At 37.6% G+C, this 22437-nt stretch overlaps 4 protein-coding genes across 4 annotated transcripts; 3 read left to right on the forward strand and 1 right to left on the reverse strand.

Moving 5' to 3' along the window:
* Positions 1 to 408: 408 nt before the first annotated feature.
* LOC110381794 (protein starmaker) lies at positions 409 to 5396 on the reverse strand. Its single transcript, XM_064043332.1, has 5 exons — positions 5089 to 5396; positions 4476 to 4649; positions 3690 to 3867; positions 2872 to 3003; positions 409 to 2495 (listed from the first exon to the last, which is right to left on the reverse strand). Exons 1-5 carry the CDS (start codon positions 5311 to 5313, stop codon positions 418 to 420), a joined length of 2787 nt encoding a protein of 928 aa, XP_063899402.1. The 5' UTR covers positions 5314 to 5396; the 3' UTR covers positions 409 to 417.
* A 387-nt stretch (positions 5397 to 5783) lies between these two features.
* Positions 5784 to 8734, forward strand: LOC110381798 (RNA pseudouridylate synthase domain-containing protein 1). Its single transcript, XM_049840264.2, has 6 exons — positions 5784 to 6016; positions 6387 to 6528; positions 6615 to 6710; positions 7132 to 7302; positions 7932 to 8049; positions 8493 to 8734. Exons 1-6 carry the CDS (start codon positions 5924 to 5926, stop codon positions 8689 to 8691), a joined length of 819 nt encoding a protein of 272 aa, XP_049696221.1. The 5' UTR covers positions 5784 to 5923; the 3' UTR covers positions 8692 to 8734.
* A 1410-nt stretch (positions 8735 to 10144) lies between these two features.
* LOC110381806 (PR domain zinc finger protein 5) lies at positions 10145 to 12367 on the forward strand. Its single transcript, XM_064043305.1, has 3 exons — positions 10145 to 10338; positions 10722 to 11326; positions 11793 to 12367. The coding sequence occupies exons 1-3, from the start codon at positions 10235 to 10237 to the stop codon at positions 11990 to 11992; spliced, it is 909 nt and encodes a 302-aa protein (XP_063899375.1). The 5' UTR covers positions 10145 to 10234; the 3' UTR covers positions 11993 to 12367.
* A 693-nt stretch (positions 12368 to 13060) lies between these two features.
* LOC110381805 (uncharacterized) lies at positions 13061 to 20988 on the forward strand. The gene is made up of 8 exons (XM_064043433.1): positions 13061 to 13375; positions 14222 to 14401; positions 16334 to 16438; positions 16680 to 16906; positions 17912 to 18533; positions 19010 to 19204; positions 19759 to 19866; positions 20525 to 20988. Exons 1-8 carry the CDS (start codon positions 13205 to 13207, stop codon positions 20678 to 20680), a joined length of 1764 nt encoding a protein of 587 aa, XP_063899503.1. The 5' UTR covers positions 13061 to 13204; the 3' UTR covers positions 20681 to 20988.
* The last annotated feature ends 1449 nt before the right edge of the window (positions 20989 to 22437 follow it).

Raw genomic sequence — 22437 nt, forward strand, 5'->3', positions numbered from 1 at the left:
AGCCGACCGGCTCCGATCGCGTACTTTTTCTTGACGTTTGGCTCCGTTTGCATGCTCTTTAATGCTCGCGCAGCCGATCGGCTCCGGTCTGTGTGAAAAGAAAAATGCGCGCCGATGCTCTCCGAGCCGGTCTGTTTGAACGGACCCTTAAGGTCGGAAAGACGACTATTTATTTTTAAAGGCTCCTATTATATGTATATCCCGAACCCGGATAAAATATAGCCTTAATGTCATCCGGGGATAGTGACTGAAAGATTTTTTTATGTTGTAAAAAATAATTAAGAAATAAAAGTTATTATTTTAATTTAAAAAGTTTTAATTAGTCAAAAAATCTGTAGAATACATAAGTTAATATTCGTTTTAAAACATCTATCTTACTATATTACTTTTAGTAGTAATTTTTATTTGTTCTCATACCTAGTTTAAATTAGTCACTTCCTCTGCAACTTGTATATTATCATCTTTACTTAAAATATTAACTTTAGAAGTACTTTCTACTTCACTCACTACCGTATCTTTTGCATCTTTATTCTTACTATCTTTCTTTACCTTTTTCCGTTTTTTCTTTTTCTGTTTATTAGGATTCTCGGGTTTATTCATATCGTTATATTTTAGTAGCTTTTTATACATTTTCAGTAGCAATTTTGCATCTTTTTTCAAGTCTTTCGATACTTCTTTCACCGGATCTACATATTTATTAGAAGTTTCCAAAGTATTGTACTGTTCAATAGTCCCTTCTTCTAAAACTATATTGTCTATTTTCTCTTTCTCAATTTCTATTTCTCTTTCAGCTTCTTTCTCATCATTTTTAGATTCTGCTAGTTTCTTTTTTAATTCTATATTCTTTTTTCTAATAGCATTTAAAATGTTAGCTGTGTTTAGAACTTTTTTGACTTTTGTACTGTCTAAGTATCGATCTTTCCAGGATATATTTGTAATTGAATCCAAATCATTTTGCTCTTTTTGTTTTTCATATTCAATTATTTCTTTTTCTGTTATTATTTCTTCCCGTTCTATTTCGTCAATTTTGGCGGATAAAGCCTCAATTTCCGAAGTAGTAGGTTCTTTAGATAATATTTTGAGTTCCACTTCACAGCAAGATGAGTCGTCTGAGAGTTCCATTATTTCGTAAACTGCTTCTATGTCGTCGTCTGAAAGGGCTTTATTTTCTTTTTCTGTGTTTTCTGAAGTTAAATCTACTTTGTCTGGGTTTTCAGTTGTAGGTACATTCTTGTCTATACCCGTGTCTGCTGTAGTATTGTCTATGACTTCTATAGAACGCGGATTTTCAATTTCATTTTCAGAAGTGTTACCATCATTATTTTTGAAAAAGTTCTGATCGGCGCTTTCACGAAAATCCTTCTTTTTAGTTTTCTTATCTTTTTTTGCTTTCTTATCTTTTTTCTTCTTTTTCTTTTTGGATTTCTTGCTTCCTTCCTCGTCTGAAATGCAGACTACTTCAGGTTTTAAGTCTACTGCTTCAACTTCTGAACTCTCTCGGTCTGACAATTCTCCTTCTGACATATTGTTGTCTGTATCTTTTGTTTGTGAGGTGTTTTCTTCATCTATTATAGTATTTATATCTTTTATTACATCTGTGTCTTCGACAGTGCCTTTTAAAGTGGCAGGTTGATCTTTTTCACTTATATCTTTATCTTTAGCAATATTTAATTCAGTTTCTGGATTTGTTTCAATAATTTCAGTGCTAGAATTAATTTCTTCAATGCGTGTATCCATTTTGTCTCCTTTTTCAGTATTATTATCATTTTCAGAAGATTCTAATTGAGTGTTCTTACTACAATCTTTTTGGTCAATTTTCTGATTAGATTCTTCTTCTTTTTCAACCTCAATTGTATCTTTATTTGGACTCTCATCATCTTTGGCTTCTAAATCTTTTTCAGTATTATCTTTTTCAATCTTTTCAGATACCACAGTAACTTTATCCGTGTTTTCTTCATTATCTTTGCTAGTTTCTGGTGTTTGATTTGCTTCTTTCATACTGCTATCTTTATCTTTACCTTTATCTTTCTTATCATCTTCAGAATCGCTAGAATCAGAACTAGAGTCAGAACAAGAACTGACACTGTCATAGTTTTTTCTATCTAAATCTTCTAAAAGATCCATCTTTTCAGTATCAGACAACTGTAGAGTGATCTCATCATTATCAATGTCATCTTTCCTATCTTTCTTTTTATCTTTTTTCTTTTTCTTGGCTTTATCTTTTTTGTTAACATTTTTATTACCTTCAGTGTTACTTTTGGGTGTTGGTTCAGATTTTTTTGGTGTAGCAACATTTTCAGTTACAGATTTTTCGTTTGAAGCTACGCTATTGCTGGCAACACTGGTAGTGTTGTCAGAAGAAGAAATGGATTTATTTCTATTTAATTTTATTTTCTGTTTGGTAGATTTTGGTACTGTTATTATTAAATCGTTTACTTGTTTTGTGACGGTTGCTTGCGATTGAGGCGGGTCGGGCTCTTTCTCTTGGTTTATTTCTGTAAATGTTAATAAGGAAAATATTTAGAATTCTGCTGACAATATTACTACTGGTATATTAAATACGAATAAAATAAGACTCATTTGGTTATGTTAGGTTATGGACGGTATTTTTTTAATGTACTAAATAGTTCCCGAATAAAATTGGGAAAGAGAGAGAGAGGGCAGGAGAATGATGATAAATACATAGTCACCAAATATGTATCATTATATTAATAAAGTAAAAAGCTTTTCCGTAGAGAACTACTTCGCGCTCATGGATAAAAAGTAGCCTATCTTTTACCTAAATATACCCATCCAGTAGTTTTTTCAGGACAGACATCCATACATACAAACTTTAGCCTTTTCAACATTAGCAGAATAAAATGCACTTACTCTTCTGCAAGTCCTCAATCTTGGGCTTCTCGTCGTCACTGCTGATCTCCACCACCTCAGCTGGTTCCTCCTTAATCTCCACCTCGTTGTCTGACGAGTGAGGGGGCTCTTGCGTCGGTTCTGATGGCGGTTCTGTGAAGATAGACAATGTTATATAAGAATATTATCTATACTAATATTATAAAGAGGAACACTTTGTTTGGTTGGTTGTAATGAATAGGCTCAAAAACTACTGGACCGTTTTTAAAAATTCTTTCACCATTCGAAAGCTACATTACCCACGAGTAACATAAGCTATATTTTATCCCGGTACGGGCAGTAGTTACCACGTGACGCGGGTAAAACCGCGGGAAAACGGTTACTTATACATACTGCTCGTACTGGGATAAAATATAGCCTATGTTACTCGGGAAGAGTGTAGCTTTCCAACAGTGAAAGATTTTTTTTTAATCTGTTCAGTAGTATCTTTTATTGCAGCACTTAGTCACATTTTTAAACCTTCCTAACTTGTGTTTGGATACAATCCCAAGTTAAGAAGTTTCATCATCATCATCATCATCTCAGCCATAGGACGTCCACTGCGGAACATAGGCCTCCCCCTTAGATCTCCACAGATACCTGCTGGAGGCGACCTGCACCCAGCGTCTTCCGGCGACCTTTATAAGATCGTCTGTCCACCTTGTTGGTGGACGTCCTACGCTGCGCTTGCTAGTCCGTGGTCTCCTCTCCAGCACTTTTCGATCCCATCGGCCATCTGCTCTACGAGCAATATGGCCTGCCCATTGCCACTTCAACTTGCTACTTAATATAAAACTCACTGTTTCTCTGCTCCTGCTGCAGCTGCGCCCTGATAGCCCTGGCTCTGGCTTGCAGTTCCAACAACTCCAGCACTGTCAGGCCGGCGCGGGATGCTTTGCTCTTGTCTGCTGAACCCTGGTCTTCTTCCTTAGACTTCTTGCGTTTTGACTTCGACTTTGAGTGGTGGCGATGTTTGTGCTGGGAAAATATTGAATTAATATATACTGGGGTCTGTCAGTAATCTTACTGGCTTATAGGCGGGACAAAAGTTTAGGACGATAAAATAGCTTAATATAGCCTAAAGCCTTACCATAGACTAGAGTTCTTTATTTGAGTTCTTAAATCAGTTTATTTATTTATTTATTCACATCACAAAGTTACTTTGCCTTTACAGACTTAATCTAATTCGACATAGTACCTACTAACAAATATTTAAAAAAAAAACAAATGCTAAATACTGAAAAAAACAATGTAAAAACAATAATGATTACTATTTAATCAATTGAAGCATTATTTTAAGCAGTAGTCTATTTGTTCAATGTTTTGCTTTATCTTAATACCAAATGGAGTATACTGAAGAGAAAAAATCACTTCCCTCCTAGTTCTCTTCTGTCCTAGTTGGACATTTTTGATGAAAGGCAGTCATGTAGCTTACACATAACAATAACAAATAGCTTAGTTTTAATTTGGATGAGGAAAGTGAATTTTTCTATGTGTTCAAGCAGTTTTCATGTGAAGAGGAAACACACACAGGCATCTTTATAACAATAGTAGATATATAACAGCAATCATTATATCCAACATACCTTCTTCTTCTTACTACTAGACTGGCTCAAGATCTCATCGTCAGAAGATATGCTGTCCAGGGATATCGTCTCCATCTGTTCAGGAGGCGGGGAGGGGCTGGATGACTCTGTGTCGGACGGGGGCTCAGCCCCGTCTAGTATAGCGCAGAGTCGCTTTGAACTTATTCCGAGTAACTGTAAAGATATTAGTTACTTTAGTTAGAATTAGCATTCAGAAAGTAATTTTATCTTTGGGAACTACTCCATGCATGTGAATTAAAACTAGCCGATAACCTTTCTTGACAAATGACTGAATGAACTTTTTGAATTGTGCGAGCAATTACTTAGATTAGGGTCTACAAACAAACTTTTTAGCTATATAATAATAGTATAGATAGACACCGGACTTACAAACTTTGAGACAACCCCCTGACCAAAATTTTGTATTTTTGCTACCAATTTTGGTATATACTATATGTGCGGTAGAACAACTATTGTGGAGAGTTATTGGTTTAGTTTCGTGGTTGTTAAATACCTATGATATAGATAGGGAGTCAAATATTTACTAAAACAAAAAAAATATAATGAGTGAAAATATATGAACATTTAGAGGAAATTATAAAAGTTATGATACCTCTTCAGTGCACAGTTCCTGTAGGTCGTCTATAGATATGTTTCTGATGCTGGCGGGCACCATAGCCTTTAATTCTTTATACTTAATCACCGAAAACACTTGGTGCATGAGTTCCACTCGATCGTGGATATAATACGCCAAATCATGGTTTTCTTGGTCTCTATTGTGAGAAGTGGAAGTTTCCGGCGCCTCCGTTTTCACTTTATGCCTTTTAACTCGCTTCATTTTTACAAATTTCTCTTAAAATCTCTGTTTTTACAATACACAAACTGTTTTTGATCTGACATAAATCATACTATTTTGAAAGGTTATCGATTGCAAACAGTTCCATGAAATTCGAAGACTTCTCACTTTTGCAGCGTAGCATTGCTAGTTATGTCAATTTTGACAGCATTTGGATGCGTTCAAGAAACTCCAAAGAGGTTAATGCTATAGAAAAACACGGTCTACAGAAAAAAACACAAAACTGTTGTCAAATAAAAAAGAATATTTATCATTTGTTTTTGTACAGGTTTCTGTCACCAGCAAAATTGTGTTCGTTGCGATATTATGTAACAAAAATAAATATTTTCGGTATCCACTGGGCAAAATGCCACTTGAGGATATGTTTGATCAGTACCTAGATAGGGCCTTGCAAACAGTTTTTAAATCCCTCTTGATGATATTTTGCCCCAGGGTATCGAACTGTCTTCCATTGATTTCGTCTATGAAAATTTTGGATGACCACAATACTTTAGAATACAGACCTTGGATTATGAACCATAATATTTTATTAGATTACTGTTGTTTTTGAACGCGAGTTTTTCAAAAATTGAGAGGTATTTTGTCAACAAACATGGCGGTGGAAAAGTTGTTTGAAAGCGAAAATTTTTTGATTGTAAACAAACCTTTTGATATGTATATTAATTCCGACGACGAAAATGAAAAGGTAAGCGTACTATCATAGAACGGTTTGCTTAAAATACGCTCGTTGGAGGTTATGTTTTCTTAGTAAATATTGTAGTGTTGCGCTGAGTAGTTTGCTGTTGTAGTATCGATATCGATAAATTACAAATCAAACATAATGGCGGCTCGTACCACGATTGCTGTGCATGTGGCAATGCCCGTCAACCGACCGCTAATACATTAAAAACATTCTCCAAAGTCTGACAAATACTATGCTAAAAACCGCATCAAAATCAGTTCAGCTAAACGTGAGATAACATTCATAACATACAGTTGAACTTGAGAACCTCCTTATTTTAAGTAAATTAAAAATATTTTCTAACTCTTATAAGTTTTTGCTTCTTAATTTTCAGAACACAGTAACATACCACGTAGCGTCACCGGACTCGCACTTGTCCTCATCATTGTTTCCTCTTCATTTCGTACAACGCCTCGACTATGCCACCAGTGGCGTCCTCTGTATTGCGAAGAACAAATCCTCTGCGGCCCGAGCAGGTACTAATTAATAATTTCCACGGTTTCACCCCGTTCTGTAATAACTACTTATCGCACATATTTTTTATGTTTTTTATTTATTGCAGGAAAACTCTTTGAAAAGAGACTAACTATGAAATATTATTTGGCCGTCGTCAGAGGTCACGTAGCGTTTGAAGTCGCTGATATTGAGTTTAACGTAGGTAAGTGAAATAACTTTCTGTGTCATAGTTACAGCTCTCGTCATATAACTTCACTGATCTGAAGTTGGCTACAAGTATAAAGCAGGTTGAATTATTATCAGTATTGAGTATGTGCGAGGTGTAGTTATCGGCACGAATCTTGAGTTCTGACCTACATCTGCGCAGAAGTGATTTATTAGCAAAGAACCAATCCCGAGTGATTGCTATGACGCGATGCACTGCGGGCCAATCACCGCTTCAGCCCGCCCTCGCGCCTCACTTCATCACCACAAAAGGGACCCAATAAATTACTTCTGCGCAGATGAAGGTCAGAGCTCAAGATTCGTGCCGATAACTATATTAAACCTAAAAAACGACTAACATACTTGGTGAGAACTATAGAGCGACAAAGTTTGTAATTATTATTATTACTCTTTTATAGGTGTAGACCCAACAACGGCAGACTCCAGTCACCGGATGTCGGCGCTAACAACGAGCGAAGCGTCGGAGCGATGCTTACAGTCACGTCACGCGCACACGCGAGCGCTGCGCCTCGAGACCGGGTATTATGATAATAGACCCGTATCGGTGCTATTGTTGAAGCCTGTTACAGGTAACTGTTTTATAATTTGTTTATCTACATACATTTACTTTTATAGGGTAACGATTATGTACTATTTTGGATTTCTTCTTGGAGAGTATACCTTTATCAGTGGCCGTATTTGCAACGCCTGAAAAATACAGTTAAGCTGAAAGTATTAATTTGTAAGAATAAATAAATATTTTAGTTATTTTCTTGAGAGGTAGGTACTTCACTGTGCAGGTTTTGGGTACATTAGGCGGACGTAGAAAGTGCTGCATTTTGATGAAAGTGCAATAAATATGCTTCTATTTTTGGGTGCAATTTTATATTACAGTCGTGTTTATCTCTTGTATACATATTTTCTCCGAGAAATTATTGTAATTCTCATTTTTTATTGTATGCTTGACGATGTGATCTACAACAGTGAGCTATCACAATTTATATGCATTGCCTCGCCACAGCCTGTTTGGTACCGGCCCTTTTATTTGGCTCCGGTTGGTTTATTGATTACTAAAGTGTATCTTGATCAAAAATCTTATGTTGTAAATCTCAATGATACCTATGTTGCTGTTATTTCTGCACTCTGATCGGTGTTTTATAATTTAGGTAGACTTCGAAGATTCTTCAACATATTTTGACTATATATTTGTGTTTTGCAGGTCGTCGCCACCAGCTTCGCGTGCACTGTAGCGCGGTGGGTCACACGATCCTCGGCGACTACACATACAGCGGCACGCGGGACAGCATGCCGCACAGGATGTTCTTACATGCGACTAGGTAACTTTAATATGTAGAAAATACATAAGAGAAATGTCTGATAACCTATAAGGAACTCACTCATCAGACAAAAAAACTTTAACTTTTGGTTTCACATGTCTCGTATAGCAATATCTGCAAATTATAAGCAGCCTTTATTCGACAGATAGCATCACATAACATAATAGAACTATCATATAACTAACTGACAGTTTGTCGGTAACCAGTGGAACTGGGCCTAAGCATTTTACTCTTACTTAGCGAACTTTGAAATAGGATGAGCTTTTCGGAACAGAAATTCAGAGTAACTCAAATCATTCGTTTTTCCTATCCTCCTTATCAACCATGTAGTTGGAGTCCCATCAAAATTGATCCAGCCATTTCAGATATTACTCTAAACATCAGTTATAAATTCAAAAACTGTGCAGACTGAATGCCAAATAAATACACTTATTCTTTTCCAGGCTCGTGCTACCTCTACCAGAAGAACCACTGGACATTCAGACGGCAGAACCGTTCTTTTCAGACCCGAAATTCAGTAGCAAATGGCGGTCAGACACAGCTTATTACAAGTATCGGAACAAAGAGGATTTCAAAGGCGTGTGCGACATTCTAAACAAATCCTACGTCATAGGCGTTCAGTATAAAATGTATAAGATGTAAAATTTTGTACCTTATTTTAATTATACAAAAGCGTATAATGATTTTTTTGGATTTTCTTTTTTATTTGGGGTTAAGATTAGGTCCTGAAGTTGAAAGGAAGCATCACTGTATAAGTCTTGAATGATAACTAATTCACGGAATAAACGGTAAAGGTAGGACCGCACTTAAGCGACACTCCGCGGCAGTGGAGCGATGCGACACGTAACGACACTATAGGTATACCGCACTTGAACTGCAGTGCTGCGACAGTTTGCAGCAAATTTTGTCTGTCACTCGCTTGGCTGTCACTCGCTTGAATTCATATAATGTTCATTTTGATGATCATATATCTCAGGATACTGACTGACTAACATAATTAATTTCTCTTCGTCGAAAGCCATTTCAAACACGATTTCTCGTTTAAACCAAAACTTGAAAAAAGTGAAGTGTCGCGTCGCTTGCTATATTGCACTTAGCGGCAGCGGAACTACGCGACGCGACAAGTTGCGACACTTTTGGTCAGTTGCCCAACTTTGCGGCTGAGTGTCGCGTCGCGTAGTTCCGCTGCTGCATAGTGCGTTATACCTCATACAATTTCTTACAAAGAATATTTTGTCGTTACGTGTCGCGTTACGCAGTGTCGCTAAGTGCGGTCTTGCCTTTAGATGACAAATATTAAAAAAAATTAACCGACTTCAATACAAACCAATCTATATGCTTCTGACTCTGACAAATACTGTGCTGAAAACCACGTCATAATGGGTTCAGCAAATCTTGAGATGATCACACACAAACATACATACAGGCAATGCATACAGGTCAAACCGTGGTTAAACAGAACCTCCTTTTTTATGTCGATTAAAATTTTAAGAATCCATCGTTGTTATATCTGAATTTCCCCCGCCTTAAGGCGCGGCTCCACCGCAGTGCACGTTGTGCACGGACACGCGGCGCATTTTAGCTGCGTGTATTCATTTGTTTAACAACGTGGGTCTACATTTCCACTGAAGTACACTAATATGACCCACGACTATGTATAGCGTGGCACGGCGCACGGGTAGACCCACGCTGACAGCGTTGAGCCACGTAACCGCTTACAACAACTGCTCTGCGATAACCGAGCTGTACATAGTCGTGGGTCTTATTCGTGTACTCCAGTGGAAACGTAGACCCACGTTGACAACGTTAAGCTATGTAACCGCCTATTCGAGCAAGCCACGCGTGTATCAATGACGTCAATTCATGAGTAGCTTCTCCGTGGGTTGCAGTGGACACAACCACATACATTTTCTTACAGAGCGAAGCTTAATACACGTGCGTAGCCTCTCCGTACACCGCGGTGGAGCCACGCCTTTAAGTCGAAGCATCACTGACCTCCATATGTGGTAAATATAGAGGTCAGTGCGAAGCATTCAACATTTTATCGATATACCTTTTCGACACAAACAAATCGCCCACATCACTATCTGTCAGTGTCAAATCAATTGATTATTTTGTTTGGGATTGGCGTTTTGCACTTCGCGTCTTATTTTTCATGTTTTTTCGCAAATATTAAATCGGAATCATGATGGAATTGGATGCAGACCCTTTGGAAGGCAGTAGCTATGAGATGGGAGTGACTGTTAAGGCTGAAATCAAAGAGGAAGAGGAAGAACATTATAATACTATGTAAGTTCGGAGTCGTGTGTGAAGACGTATTTGAGCTGTTTTTATTGAATTTTCAAGTATTTGTGGGATATGTTAGAGTAGAAAATACAAATGAAGGTTTTAGGTATTGCTTGTCTGTATTAAATTGCGTGACAGGCTAGTGTACCTTCATAAATATATAGACTAAATATATATCTATACTAATATAAAGAGGGAAGTATTTTTGGTTGTTTGAATATATGTGTAAATTGTCCAAAACTACTGAACCAATTTGAAAAATTCATACTCTGTTAGAACTAGGAAAACAACTGGTATTAAATTTAAAAAAATGGGCCCTCCATTCAGTTGTTATTTGCCTCCAATAAAACCACTACCACACAAGTTAATTACTTATTTACTTCCAGGGCCCTCCTAGAACTTGCTCAATGCGTACAAACAAACCAAGAGCCGATAGAATTCAACTCTACAGATGCAATGATGGATCCAAAAACCGGTCTCATGATATGCCTCCATTGCCTTGAAGATTTTGACTCCAACTTACTATCGGACCACATGATTAACGCACACAACTACCGCAGAGTCTTATTCAAATGTCATACATGTCAGAACACGTTCCAAGAGCGAAAACTTCTGACAATACACCGGCAAGAGTGCCAGCCGGAACAGAAAGTCAGAAAACGTAAGACATTCCAACAGATCATGAGAGATGTTGAAACGAAATATTTCATGGAAGAACAGGATCTGTTAGAACCGGCTTCCTGTCCGATTTGTTTGCTCGACTTACCGAAGTATTGTATAAAAGAGCATTTGTTGAACGAACATCGGAAACCGGATGTGATATTAACTTGTGGACGTTGTAATAGGAATTTTAAGTCTAAGTTGACGCTTAGAGAGCATGTGAAGTTGGTCCATGAGGCTGTGGAAGATTCTGAAGAGTGTGAGCTTTGCGGTCAAAAGTTCAGGTCGTTAAAGTATCTGTCTAACCATAAGAGGAACGTGCATCCATCTGGTGAGTTAGAATTAGGTTTTACCGGCTTCTGCTACTGGAAATAACTCTGTGCTAGTGGTTTAACTGAGAAAACCTTTGTGTAGGAAGACAATAAGTAACTTATAGCCTGTCTTGGGCTAACTCTAACTCTAACAATACCATATTTGTACAACCCATTGTAGACAAAACATAGAGTATATCTAATTATAAGATCTAAATTTTTTATACCTTTGTCTTACAAATAAAATGAATTACTTTATCTCTTATATTTACAAGTATAAAAAAAAACTTTTCTAAAGTAATATTTTAAAGAGGACATTTCTTTTGTTTCCTAACTGTATTCGCTCTGAAACTACTAACCTGATTTGAATAATTCTTTCACTGTTGGGAAGCTGCACTATCCCGGGACGACGCTGGCTACATTTTATCAGGCAATGGGAAGTAGTTCTCTGCCTACTAATATAATGAATCCTCTCTCTCTCCGCAGGTGACAAAATCCACAAATGCTCTGTCTGCGGCAAGGAGTTCAAGTCTCGTCTCTGCCTCCACCAGCACAGCAAGTACGTGCATCCACCGGAGTCAGCATCAGTGGCATGTCCCCACTGCCCCAACAAGCTGTTCAAATCCAGGATTAACCTCACGCAGCATCTGAAGGTGGCTCATGGCTGGAAGAGGAAGAGTCACTAGGTAGTCACTAGTGAGTCACTGGGTTGTCACTAGGGAGTCACTAAAAAGTCACTAGTGAGTCAATGGGATTTCACTAGGGAGTCACTGACGAGCCACTAGGTAGTCAGTAATGAGTCACTAGGGAGTCACCAGTGAGCTACACTAGTGCTTGTTGTTAGCTACTCTGTACTCAGTGGCTTGTCCCCACTGCCCCAAAAAGCAGTTCAAGTCTAGGATCAACCTCACGCAGCACCTGAAGGTGGCTCACGGCTGGAAGATTAAGAGTCACAAATGAGTCACTAGTGAGTCAATGGGATTTCTGACTAGGGAGTCACTGACGAGCCATTAGGACCTAGTGACTCATTAGTGACTACCTAATCACTAGTGAGCTACACTGACATGGCTGAAAGAGGAAAAGTCACTAGGAAGTCACTAGGTTCTCACTAGGGAGTCACTGGGCTGTCACTAGGTAGTCACTGATGAGTCACTAGGGAGTCACAAATGTAGCAACGGTTCCGTAGTCAACTAAGTCTACACGAATTGGTTGCCCTTGAGTTTTGCGATGATTGTATCTAGGCTAGTTGTTATCTTGTTTAGCTATTATGTTTATTCAATTTGTTAATATGTATTATAGATTTTATTATTCGGCACGTTGCCATAAAAGTATATTAAATAAAAGCTAGTACTTAAGTACATTCTTTTCGTTTTATTTTTGGCATTTCGTCCCACTGTTATTTAGATACCTACTAGAATTTCCTCAGCCGTGGCCTTTCTAAGCTCGATGGGCCTAAGCAGGAATTGATGAAGGCATGAAATTACATACTATTTTATAATCGCTTGTTCAGATTTTTCATAATCTTAATTTCCTACTCATCTACAGGTTATCGTGCGGCTATAATTACTATTTCGTACGAAGTTAACACTGTGTTTTATGTGGGTTTAAAAGCATATATTTACACGCGTAAATATAACGCCCATGCGAAGTAGAGATGTCCTCCGAAAAAAAACATGTCGATATTTACTTTACCGAAAACGGAACGAAACTCTAAATTAAAAAAAAAAGAAACTAAATAAATGTCAACTGTCAAAATATGTTCATCTGTCTAGACATCAATGTTTTGTTTTGAAAATATTACTGAAAATACTATGAAAATGTTATAAAACATACTCTAAGTTGAATATTCTTCAACAATATTAACTTTACTATCATTTAAGAATAATTTTTAGCTCAAAATGAACGTTTATTATCAGGCTCCGCAACTCGATAAATTCTTTTCATCATTTAAAAAGGGCACAGCATACTGTTTCATTTGCTTGCGGACAAAACATGAGACAAAATTAGTAAATAACAATGAAGCCGTGAAGACTTTCGCTAAAGAAATCAAAATGGATATTAAATTTAAAGTATGTATGCAAATTAACGTTGTTTTTTGAAGTCGGATCTTATATGCGTAGTCTTTTCATCTTAGGATGCAGCTGAGTACTAGTATAGTACAAGGAGCGACTGCCTACCTGACCTCTGCTACCCAGTTACCTGGATAACCCTATTGGTAAGATAGGTGTCAGAATTTATGGCTTCTGACTACCTGTAAACTGCTAGATGCTAGATGTTCGAATGCACTGCTAGATGTTCGAATAACATCTCAATTACTCAATTTATCAGGCTTTCTGATACTCAAAAGTCATTTACAGTCTTTGCCTGTCTAAAGTTGGATACTAGTGACTACGCATGACTTATTTATTTAATTGAATCTTCTAAAAAGTTAATATTTTAAGGCCCAAATCTCCAAGGCCCAAAAGTTATAGCTAGATTACATTTAAGGGAAACCCCCATTCCCATTACAACAAACTTTATTTCTTTACTCTACATTGTTACAACCTTTTCTTTATCCCACTGCTGGGCTGCAGCCTCCTCTCACACGGAGAAGGATTGAGCATTAATCACCACGCTTGCTCAATGCGGGTTGGTGATTTCAGACTTTATAGTCCAGGTTTCCTCAAGATGTTTTCCTTCACCTTTTTATCAACCATTGGTGTCTAAGATAGACTTAGAAAGTACATACAAACGTAGAAAAGTTGCATTGGTTGCCTGACAGGACTCGAACCCGCAGCCTCATACTCGAGAGGTTGGTTCTTTACCTGGTCCGTTCTTTACATTAGACAATTATTAGCATTTTTTTCCCAAAGCCAGCGTTTTGGTCACAAGCGAGAATACTAACTGTTTTATAACTTTTCTCATTTTCCTTCCAGCACAACAACATCTGCTACATATGTGAATACAAAGCGCTAAAAGCGCTGCAATTCTTTAAATCTCTCACTTTTGCCGTGGCAGTAGACACTATATTTGCAGACATAATACTGCATAAGAATAATCATTACAACGTGTTTAGGAAAAACAATTTCAAGAAACTCATGGATAAATTTGGTTTTGTGAGTAATTTATTGTTTAATTATTTGCCTGGGTTTTTAAATAATTTAGAAGGTGGGCTTACAAGAAATATTTTTATTTTCGTTGTTTTATAGATAATGGTATGGTACCCTTTGTGCGAAAGTCATGTCCCTCTAATATATTTTATAATAGGCCTAAGTTCATCAACAACATAAACATCAGTATACTATGAAGTTTCATTTACAATTTTCAAAGTTAACAGTAGTTTTAAGAAAAAACTGACGTTAATGAAATTGAGCCCCAAGCTCGTTCAAAATCTAGACACACGGCAGTGTGTCCGCCAAGTTCGAGCAAAAAAGGCGACACACCGGCCGTGGGTTATATTACACGAACCATTTCGGGCCAAATTTGACCCCCCTGTAACTCAAAATCTATTTTATTTACGCATATCAAATTTCTAGTATCTGTTGAGACCCCCTCACTTATCTAAAATACAAAATTTCATTAATATATCTATTGTAGGTCTTGAGATATTGACGTCAGAAAATCGCTATTTTTACTATACACTCACTGACTTATTCACTGACTCACTCATCAAAAACCTAGACCACTTCCAATGGTCGTATTGACTTGAAATTTGGCATGGAGGTAGGTCTTTATGTCAAGGTAAAGGGAAATATCTGAAAATGGCCAAGTGTGAGTCGGTTTCAAAATAATGAAAGTGTTTTATACCCAGTGTAAATTTATACCCCTAAGGAACTAAAACGAACTAAATTTATCTATATTTATATAATATATCTTCGAATGGTACAAAGGTTTGTATTTAGTCAAAGTAAAGTAAAAATCTGAAAACGGCCAAGTGTGAATCACTTTCGAAAATAACGAATGTGTAACTTTGATCCACGAACATAATATATGATAACATGTCATGTCAGTCAGTTGGTAAATCTAGTCATAGTTAATCTAGTTCATTTCTTTGTAAGAAACATAGTGCATATTAAAAAATCTAAAAGATAGTATAAATGAGACATTTCTTTAACTAACTTCATCATAAGAAAAAAATAAAATAAACAACCTTACAAAAATAAATGAAATCCCACCCAAAACAAAATGTGAAAGACTGCCAAGTTCGATAATATGGGAATGCTTCGCCTATAAAAGAAGTGAGATCTGAATAAGTACCAAGTTCCATACACATACCTCAGTTAAAAATAGTTACTTTTTAATGATGATTACTTGGCAAGTTTTAATAGAAAATTAAATACTTGATTCATTGCGTTTAGTAGGTTTATAACAAGGTGTATGAAAACTTGCCAAGTAACATCATTAAAAAGTAACTATTTTTAACCGAGGTATGTGTATGGAACTTGGTACTTATTCAGATCTCACTTCTTTTATAGGCGAAGCATTCCCATATTATCGAACTTGGCAGTCTTTCACATTTTTGTTTTGGGTGGGATCATTTTATACTGGTTGCAAAGCAGCACTTTTTGAACGTCAGGAATTTATACAAGACAGCCCCCAAAACGCCCATCCTTCACCACTTCCTATGTGTTATTGCTGGGAAGAAGAAGTGCCGCAACAAACTCCCCAGCAACACATGTCTGTCTGTAGGTTAGAAGAACCTTTCACCAATGTTTGGTATGGGTCCGTTCAGACAGGCCGGCTCGGAGAGAAGAGCAAATTCTTAACATGTTGAAAATCGAGTACTGTGTTTGTAGTAAGGTTTATTTTTGTACTGCTTTTGTCATTAAGAATGCTCGAAGACTCCGATCGTGTATTTTTTCTTGACGTTTGGCTCCGTTTGCATGCTCTTTAATGCTCGCGCAGCCGATCGGCTCCGGTCTGTGTGAAAAGAAAAATGCGCGCCGATGCTCTCCGACCCGGTCTGTTTGAACGGACCCTTATACACCAATTGGTATACAATTTGTATATTGTAGTGTAATATGCATTATATGTTTTATCTTGTCCAGCCTGCTACAATGATGTTACCGTCGACGTGGGAGGCTGAATTCGCAGCGGTGCGCAGTTCTACTACACTGACACAAACTAAGACACTGACGTTAGGCGTCGATGGGGTGAGTTCATCATCAGTATCCTCCCAAAATTTACACAATTTTATCGCGGTTATATTAATATTATATAATCCCGACGTTTCGGATCCTTTACAGCATCCATGTTCGTTGGCAGACTAAGGTGTTGGTCGTCTTGATATTTTAGTTGCACACAGCTACTTACTTACAATAATAATGTTAATATAACCGCGATAAAATTCGTAAAAGTATTTTTATTTAAATACTTAGAAATAATTTTCTTCAGAAACCCCTCCACACAAGAAACACTGGACCCCCACGAGACATATACTTAATACCCGACGAGCCCCCCGGAGCGGACACCATAGGGGGGGTCACAGAGATACTCAAAAACAACCCGGATTGTGACGCCCTCAATATGAAGGATAACTTTGCGAAACAGTTCCGTGGGATATTACGGGCGCCTGCAACTGAAAAAACGGTTGAAAATGTCGCCGAAAACCCGTTGTTTAGGTAATATATTATTATATAGTGTAGGTTTGACCTTCTCGACTTTATGTCGGTTTTAATAGGTATCCCGTACCGCAGCCCGCGGAAAAAAAGATATCTATGTCCCCCCTAGTCTGTTATTAAGTATTTTGTATGTATTATTTATTATATAGTGTATATGTATTATGTATTTGATGTGTTTGTTTGCATTGTTCTTATCCTTCTTCTCCCTCTTCTAGGTTGTGATGATGACGAATGTTCAGTGTTAGATGATTGCTGTGTGTTCTGTTCCTGGATGGCTGGTCCCGCTTGCGCGCTTGGCGATGGATGCGTGTTTTGTGTGTCTGGTGTTTGTGTGTCAGTGTGTGAGTGTTGTTCTTCTACTGTTCGTACGAATACTGTTATTATATATTATTATATAAAAAGAGAGAAATAATATATTTTATTATATATTATTTCTCAAGCACCGATGTACCTTTTCTAAGTTTGTATGTACTTTCTAAGTATATCTTGGAGTGTGTGCCGGAGGGCACGATATACCGTGGGTCTCGGTTGTCATTTGCATATCAGGTAAGTTTTACCAAGGGGTATTGGGTTACTAGGTTAACTGGGTTGAGAAGATCAGGCAGTCGCTCCTTGTGGTACACTGGTACTCAGCTGCATTTGGTTAGACTGGAAGCCGACCTCAACATAGTTGGAAAAGGGCTAGGCAGATGATGAAAGGCAGAGCTTTAAAAGGTTGTTTTAAAATAATATTTATCAACCGCCTCTCCTAAAAGGGAGAACCGGTTTTCAATTAAAATAAAAACCGCCTGAAACAAGACACTGAAAAGACCAAAATAAGTCTGAACATGAACAGTCTCTAGGAGTAGATTTCAATATAAACACAGTCAAAGACATGCAAACACCGACTTCGAGAGCAATGTGAAAACTTTTTGTCTTTCAGTATTTTGTGGTGTCCGTTTCTATTGTTTTTTTTTCCATATAAAAAAGCTATCTTTATATTAATAACGTTTTTTTCTTTCACAGCACAAACGTGGATAATATACAAACTCTAGTGATTCTAGACGACGAAGATTCTAATGAACAGTGCATAAAAATATCTAAAGTCGAATCTCAAGCCCCCACAGTACCCGAAACACCCCCTAATTCACAACCCACAAGATTAGTCCCCATACAGAATCTTCTAGAAAAACCTACCCCAAAATTAACAGTACCCCTAGAAAATTTACTAATACAGCCTCGAGACGTGTTTACTGGTAACAGTTTGTTATTAACGACCCCCAACGGGCCTACAGAGTTGCACCCCATCGCTATCAGAGAGGGGGTCACGGTGGTCCCCTCTATAAATGCTAAAATTGTGAACGGGGTCTTGATATACAATGACCCCGCTATGAATCTTGCTCAAGAAGCTATTAATGTTAGTTCTGCAGCAAATACTCAAAAAGATAATGAAAAAAATGCGCTTTTAAAATCTTATTTGAGCAAAGGTAAAACAATAGACATTTATGGGCCCAAAAGAGATTCTGTGAGTGATATTGATGAAGTGGCAACACCGGTTAAGAAAAGTAAGGTGTTGCCAGAAAATGTGGAAGATAGAAGTCGAATTGACTGGGAAGATAAAATACCTATGGATGTTATTTCTTTTGTGGTAAGTATTTTAATTTAAAAATGTATACGTAGACTAATTTTACGTACGACAAAAATAGCCTACTATTTTCAGCAAAGCCGAACGGTGTAACTATTCCGCAAATTCGGTTAAAAAGTGGTATATTATGTATGTAGTATTAGTGGGTTAGCACAAGATACATAAGCCCAGTGGGCCCCATTGAAATTTAAAAAAAAATAACACAGCGGTCCTGAGATTAGCTCGCTCAAACTCTTCAGCTCTATAATATAAGTATGTATTAATATCTATACTAATATTATAAAGCTGAAGAGTTTGTTTGTTTGAACGCGCTAATCTCAGAACTACTGGTCCGATTTGAAATTTTTTTTCAGTGTTAGATAGCCCATTTATCGAGGAAGGCTATAGGCTACTTTTTATCCCGGCACGGGAAGTAGTTCCCACGGGGTGCGGGTGAAACCGCTGGCAGAAGCTAGTTATGTATATTTTGACAATTACAGGATGCCGTCGACCCCAACCCCATACACAACATACAGGCACCAATGAATATGGGGCCGATAGGACCTCCTGTGGTGCCCATACAACCCCCTGTGGGGCCCGTATCACCCCCTATAGTGGCCATCGGATCCCCTGTGGGGCCCATAGGACCTCCTATAGGGTTTCCAGTTGGAACTGAAACGAGCCCCGTCATTGAGGTAATATTAAAATCTGAACATAAAAAGTATTGGATAGAGTTTTGGAGAATTTTGAAAATCAGCCAAGTGCGATTCTAACTTCGTACCCCCACTAAATTATTTATTTAATTCTAGTTTTCAGTATTTGTTGTCTTAAATTTTATCCAAATTAGTAGCCAGCCTTTAACGGGCGGAATGGCGAAATTGGCTTGTCTCAAACAATTTTTGGCCAAATCTATACAGTTTTTGACGGCGAAAAAATTTTTAATCTTGAACATATTTCTGAGAACCCTGTTTATTTCGTAACCCGAATTAAACTTACATACCTCTAAATCAACGTAAATTGATAAAATTTGTAACATTAACGAGTCCACATGTAAATACAGAACTTGGTTATTTTTTATTTTTGATTACTCAACTCATTTTAAAGCTATTAATTTATATGTATGTTACGAACGTCGCCTCAACCAGCTCTCTCGTGCGTATTTACGTACGGAAGAGAAAGATAGTGTTTTAGGTGCATTCAGCCTCTTAAGTTATTAATTGCTCTCTTTAATTTACAAGATCATTTTCAGGATACCATAGATCCTCAACCCTCGGTGTCAACGGACGATCCACTTGTCATGGTGTCTATCGGAACTTGTACGGAGCCCTCTAAAAGTTGTTACAAGAATTTACAGCAGGTATCTACACGAATATTATAAAGAGGAATGATTTCATTGTTTGTTTGACATCAATTTTAATGGCGTCCAAAGCCGATTTCGGCCACGGCGGCTGTTCTCGTGTAAGGAGATCAGACAGCTGCGCAGGACATTATTATAGTGAACGAGCATTTGCGCAGATACAGGTGCACTCACTATTCCTTCACTCTCATAACCCGATGGGACTTCAATAGGTACTCCATAACTACTCAAACGATTTCGGGCCCACCTGGGAATCGAACCTGAAAGCTTTTGAAACTTGGTCATCTCATCATCATCTGTCGAAAAATTTTCCGACTAAGTTGGGGTCGGCTTCCAGTCTAACCACATGAAGCTGAGTACCTGTGCTTTATAAGAGCCGACTGCCTATCTGATCTCAAATCAGTTACCCGGGCAACCCGATACCCCTTGGTAAGACTGGTTGTCACACTTACTGGCTTCTGACTACCCATGACGACTGCCAAAGATGTTCAATGACAGCCGGGACCTACAGTTTATCGTGCTGTCTGAAACACGGAGAAACTTGTCATGACATGATGTTCACGAGTTCACGACTGCCTATCTGACCTCCTTCGAACCAACTGTCATAGTACTTTTTTCAAAATTAGAGGCTATTTTTAACTGAAAGTATTTTTTATAGTTGCAGGAGTCTCAAGAAACCGACCCCCTAGCGATAGAGGACCCCATAAATACGGAACCCAATAGACCCGTAGCGTGGGGGGCTAAGAGACGCGGTAGACCCCCTATGACCTTACCGAAAATCGAAGAGGCAAATTATATTATAGATTTGAGCTAAATATAGTATTATTACAAGTATTTTGTAAAATAGTATTCCTTGTAAAAATGTATGTGTAAACGATATATATAAGCGCAGCGTAGGACGTCCACCAACAAGGTGGACAGACGACCTTATAAAGGTCGCCGTCGACGCTGGATGCAGGTCGCCTCCAACAGGTATCTGTGGAGATCTAAGGGGGAGGCCTATGTTCAGCAGTGGACGTCCGCCGGCTGAGATGATGATGATGATGAAACGATATAAAAATTTTGGTAAATGTTTGGGACATAAATATTTTAAAAGTACATTTCATATTTATCTACCATTTGACACAAATAAATATTTAAAAAAATTACTATGGCTTAAAAGTTATTGGATTCGATTGATTAAATAATGGTTATTATTGTTTTAAACATTGATTTTAGTTACACTTTAACTTGAGTTTTTAAATATAAAATATCGCATTTATTTTTATTGTGTATACTTCGATAAAATGTCGAATCGATTTTACAATTCGTACTAAAGGCATAACAGTTTTAGACTTCGTTCATATTTGTTATTTTTTTTTAGTTTAAGACAAAATGTGATATTATGTTTCTCAAGTTTTGAATAAGTAATAGACCTATGTATGATGGTTTTTCACACAAAAACTATTGAATGAATCTTGATGAAGCTTGACAGCTATGAATATTTTAAGATAAGGTTAAGTACCTATTAGAGCGAGATATTATAGGCTATTTTTATTTAGTTACATGTATATTACAAATCTTTTATCGTACCTTTATATTACTCTATATTACTGAATTTAAGATTTAATTAACATAAGTATAGTAGTCACCAAACTTCTTGTCGTCACGGAACTTTGCGCTGGCAACTAGCAAAAATCGTTTATTCAAACTTGGGTGCAAAACAGCACTTTTCGAACGTCAGAAATTTACAAAAGACAGCCCCCAAAACGCCCACCCTTCACCACTTACTATGTGTTTTTGCTGGAAAGAAGAAGTGGCGCAACAAACTCCCCAGCAACAAATCAGTTTTAGTATCATGTCATTTGCTTATTTCCCATTCCATTTGATATTAACGGAGAGTATTTTCAGAAAATATTAACGGGTCGCTGGGTTGGGACGGGTATGAATTTAGTTTCGAAACGACATTAAGTTTGGCGAGAACTGTAGATGTGTTACCTAGTATAAGATTTATCCTAAGGATATAATTTTTTTGAGTTGTAAATAAAATACTTCTGTAAGAATACTGATTTTATTTTATATGTTGTTTTATTAACCTAAGTTTTCCCAAATACATATGTTGGGGTCAGCTTCCAGTCCAGTGTGACACATGGAGCGACTGCCTATCTGACCCTGACCTGCTTCGCTCATTAAATTGCGGGAAACAACAGGTCTATAGACTTACTTTATAAAGAAGTTTTCCTTTGTACCCTAAAAGCTCCCGAACTGATTTGAAACTACACTTTCCTCGGGTGACATAGGCAATATTTTATCTGGGTATGAGAAGTAGTTCCCATACTATGCTGAAAAAGCTTTTAGACGTAGTGAATAATTTCTGCGCGATAACTGTGTAACTGGGTTGAGGAGGTCAGATAGGCAGTCGCTCCTTGTAAAGTACTGGTACTCAGCTGCATCCGGTTAGACTGGAAGCCGACCCGAATGTAGTTGGGAAAAAGGCTTAGAGGAGGGGGGGTTCAGAGAGAACATATATGTACTTTGGCACGCCCTATAAATCCTCCTTTCGTAAATTGACAAATCCTCTAAAACTTCTGA

The sequence above is a fragment of the Helicoverpa armigera genome, chromosome 31 (genome assembly GCF_030705265.1).
Source record: "Helicoverpa armigera isolate CAAS_96S chromosome 31, ASM3070526v1, whole genome shotgun sequence".
NCBI lineage: Eukaryota > Metazoa > Arthropoda > Insecta > Lepidoptera > Noctuidae > Helicoverpa > Helicoverpa armigera.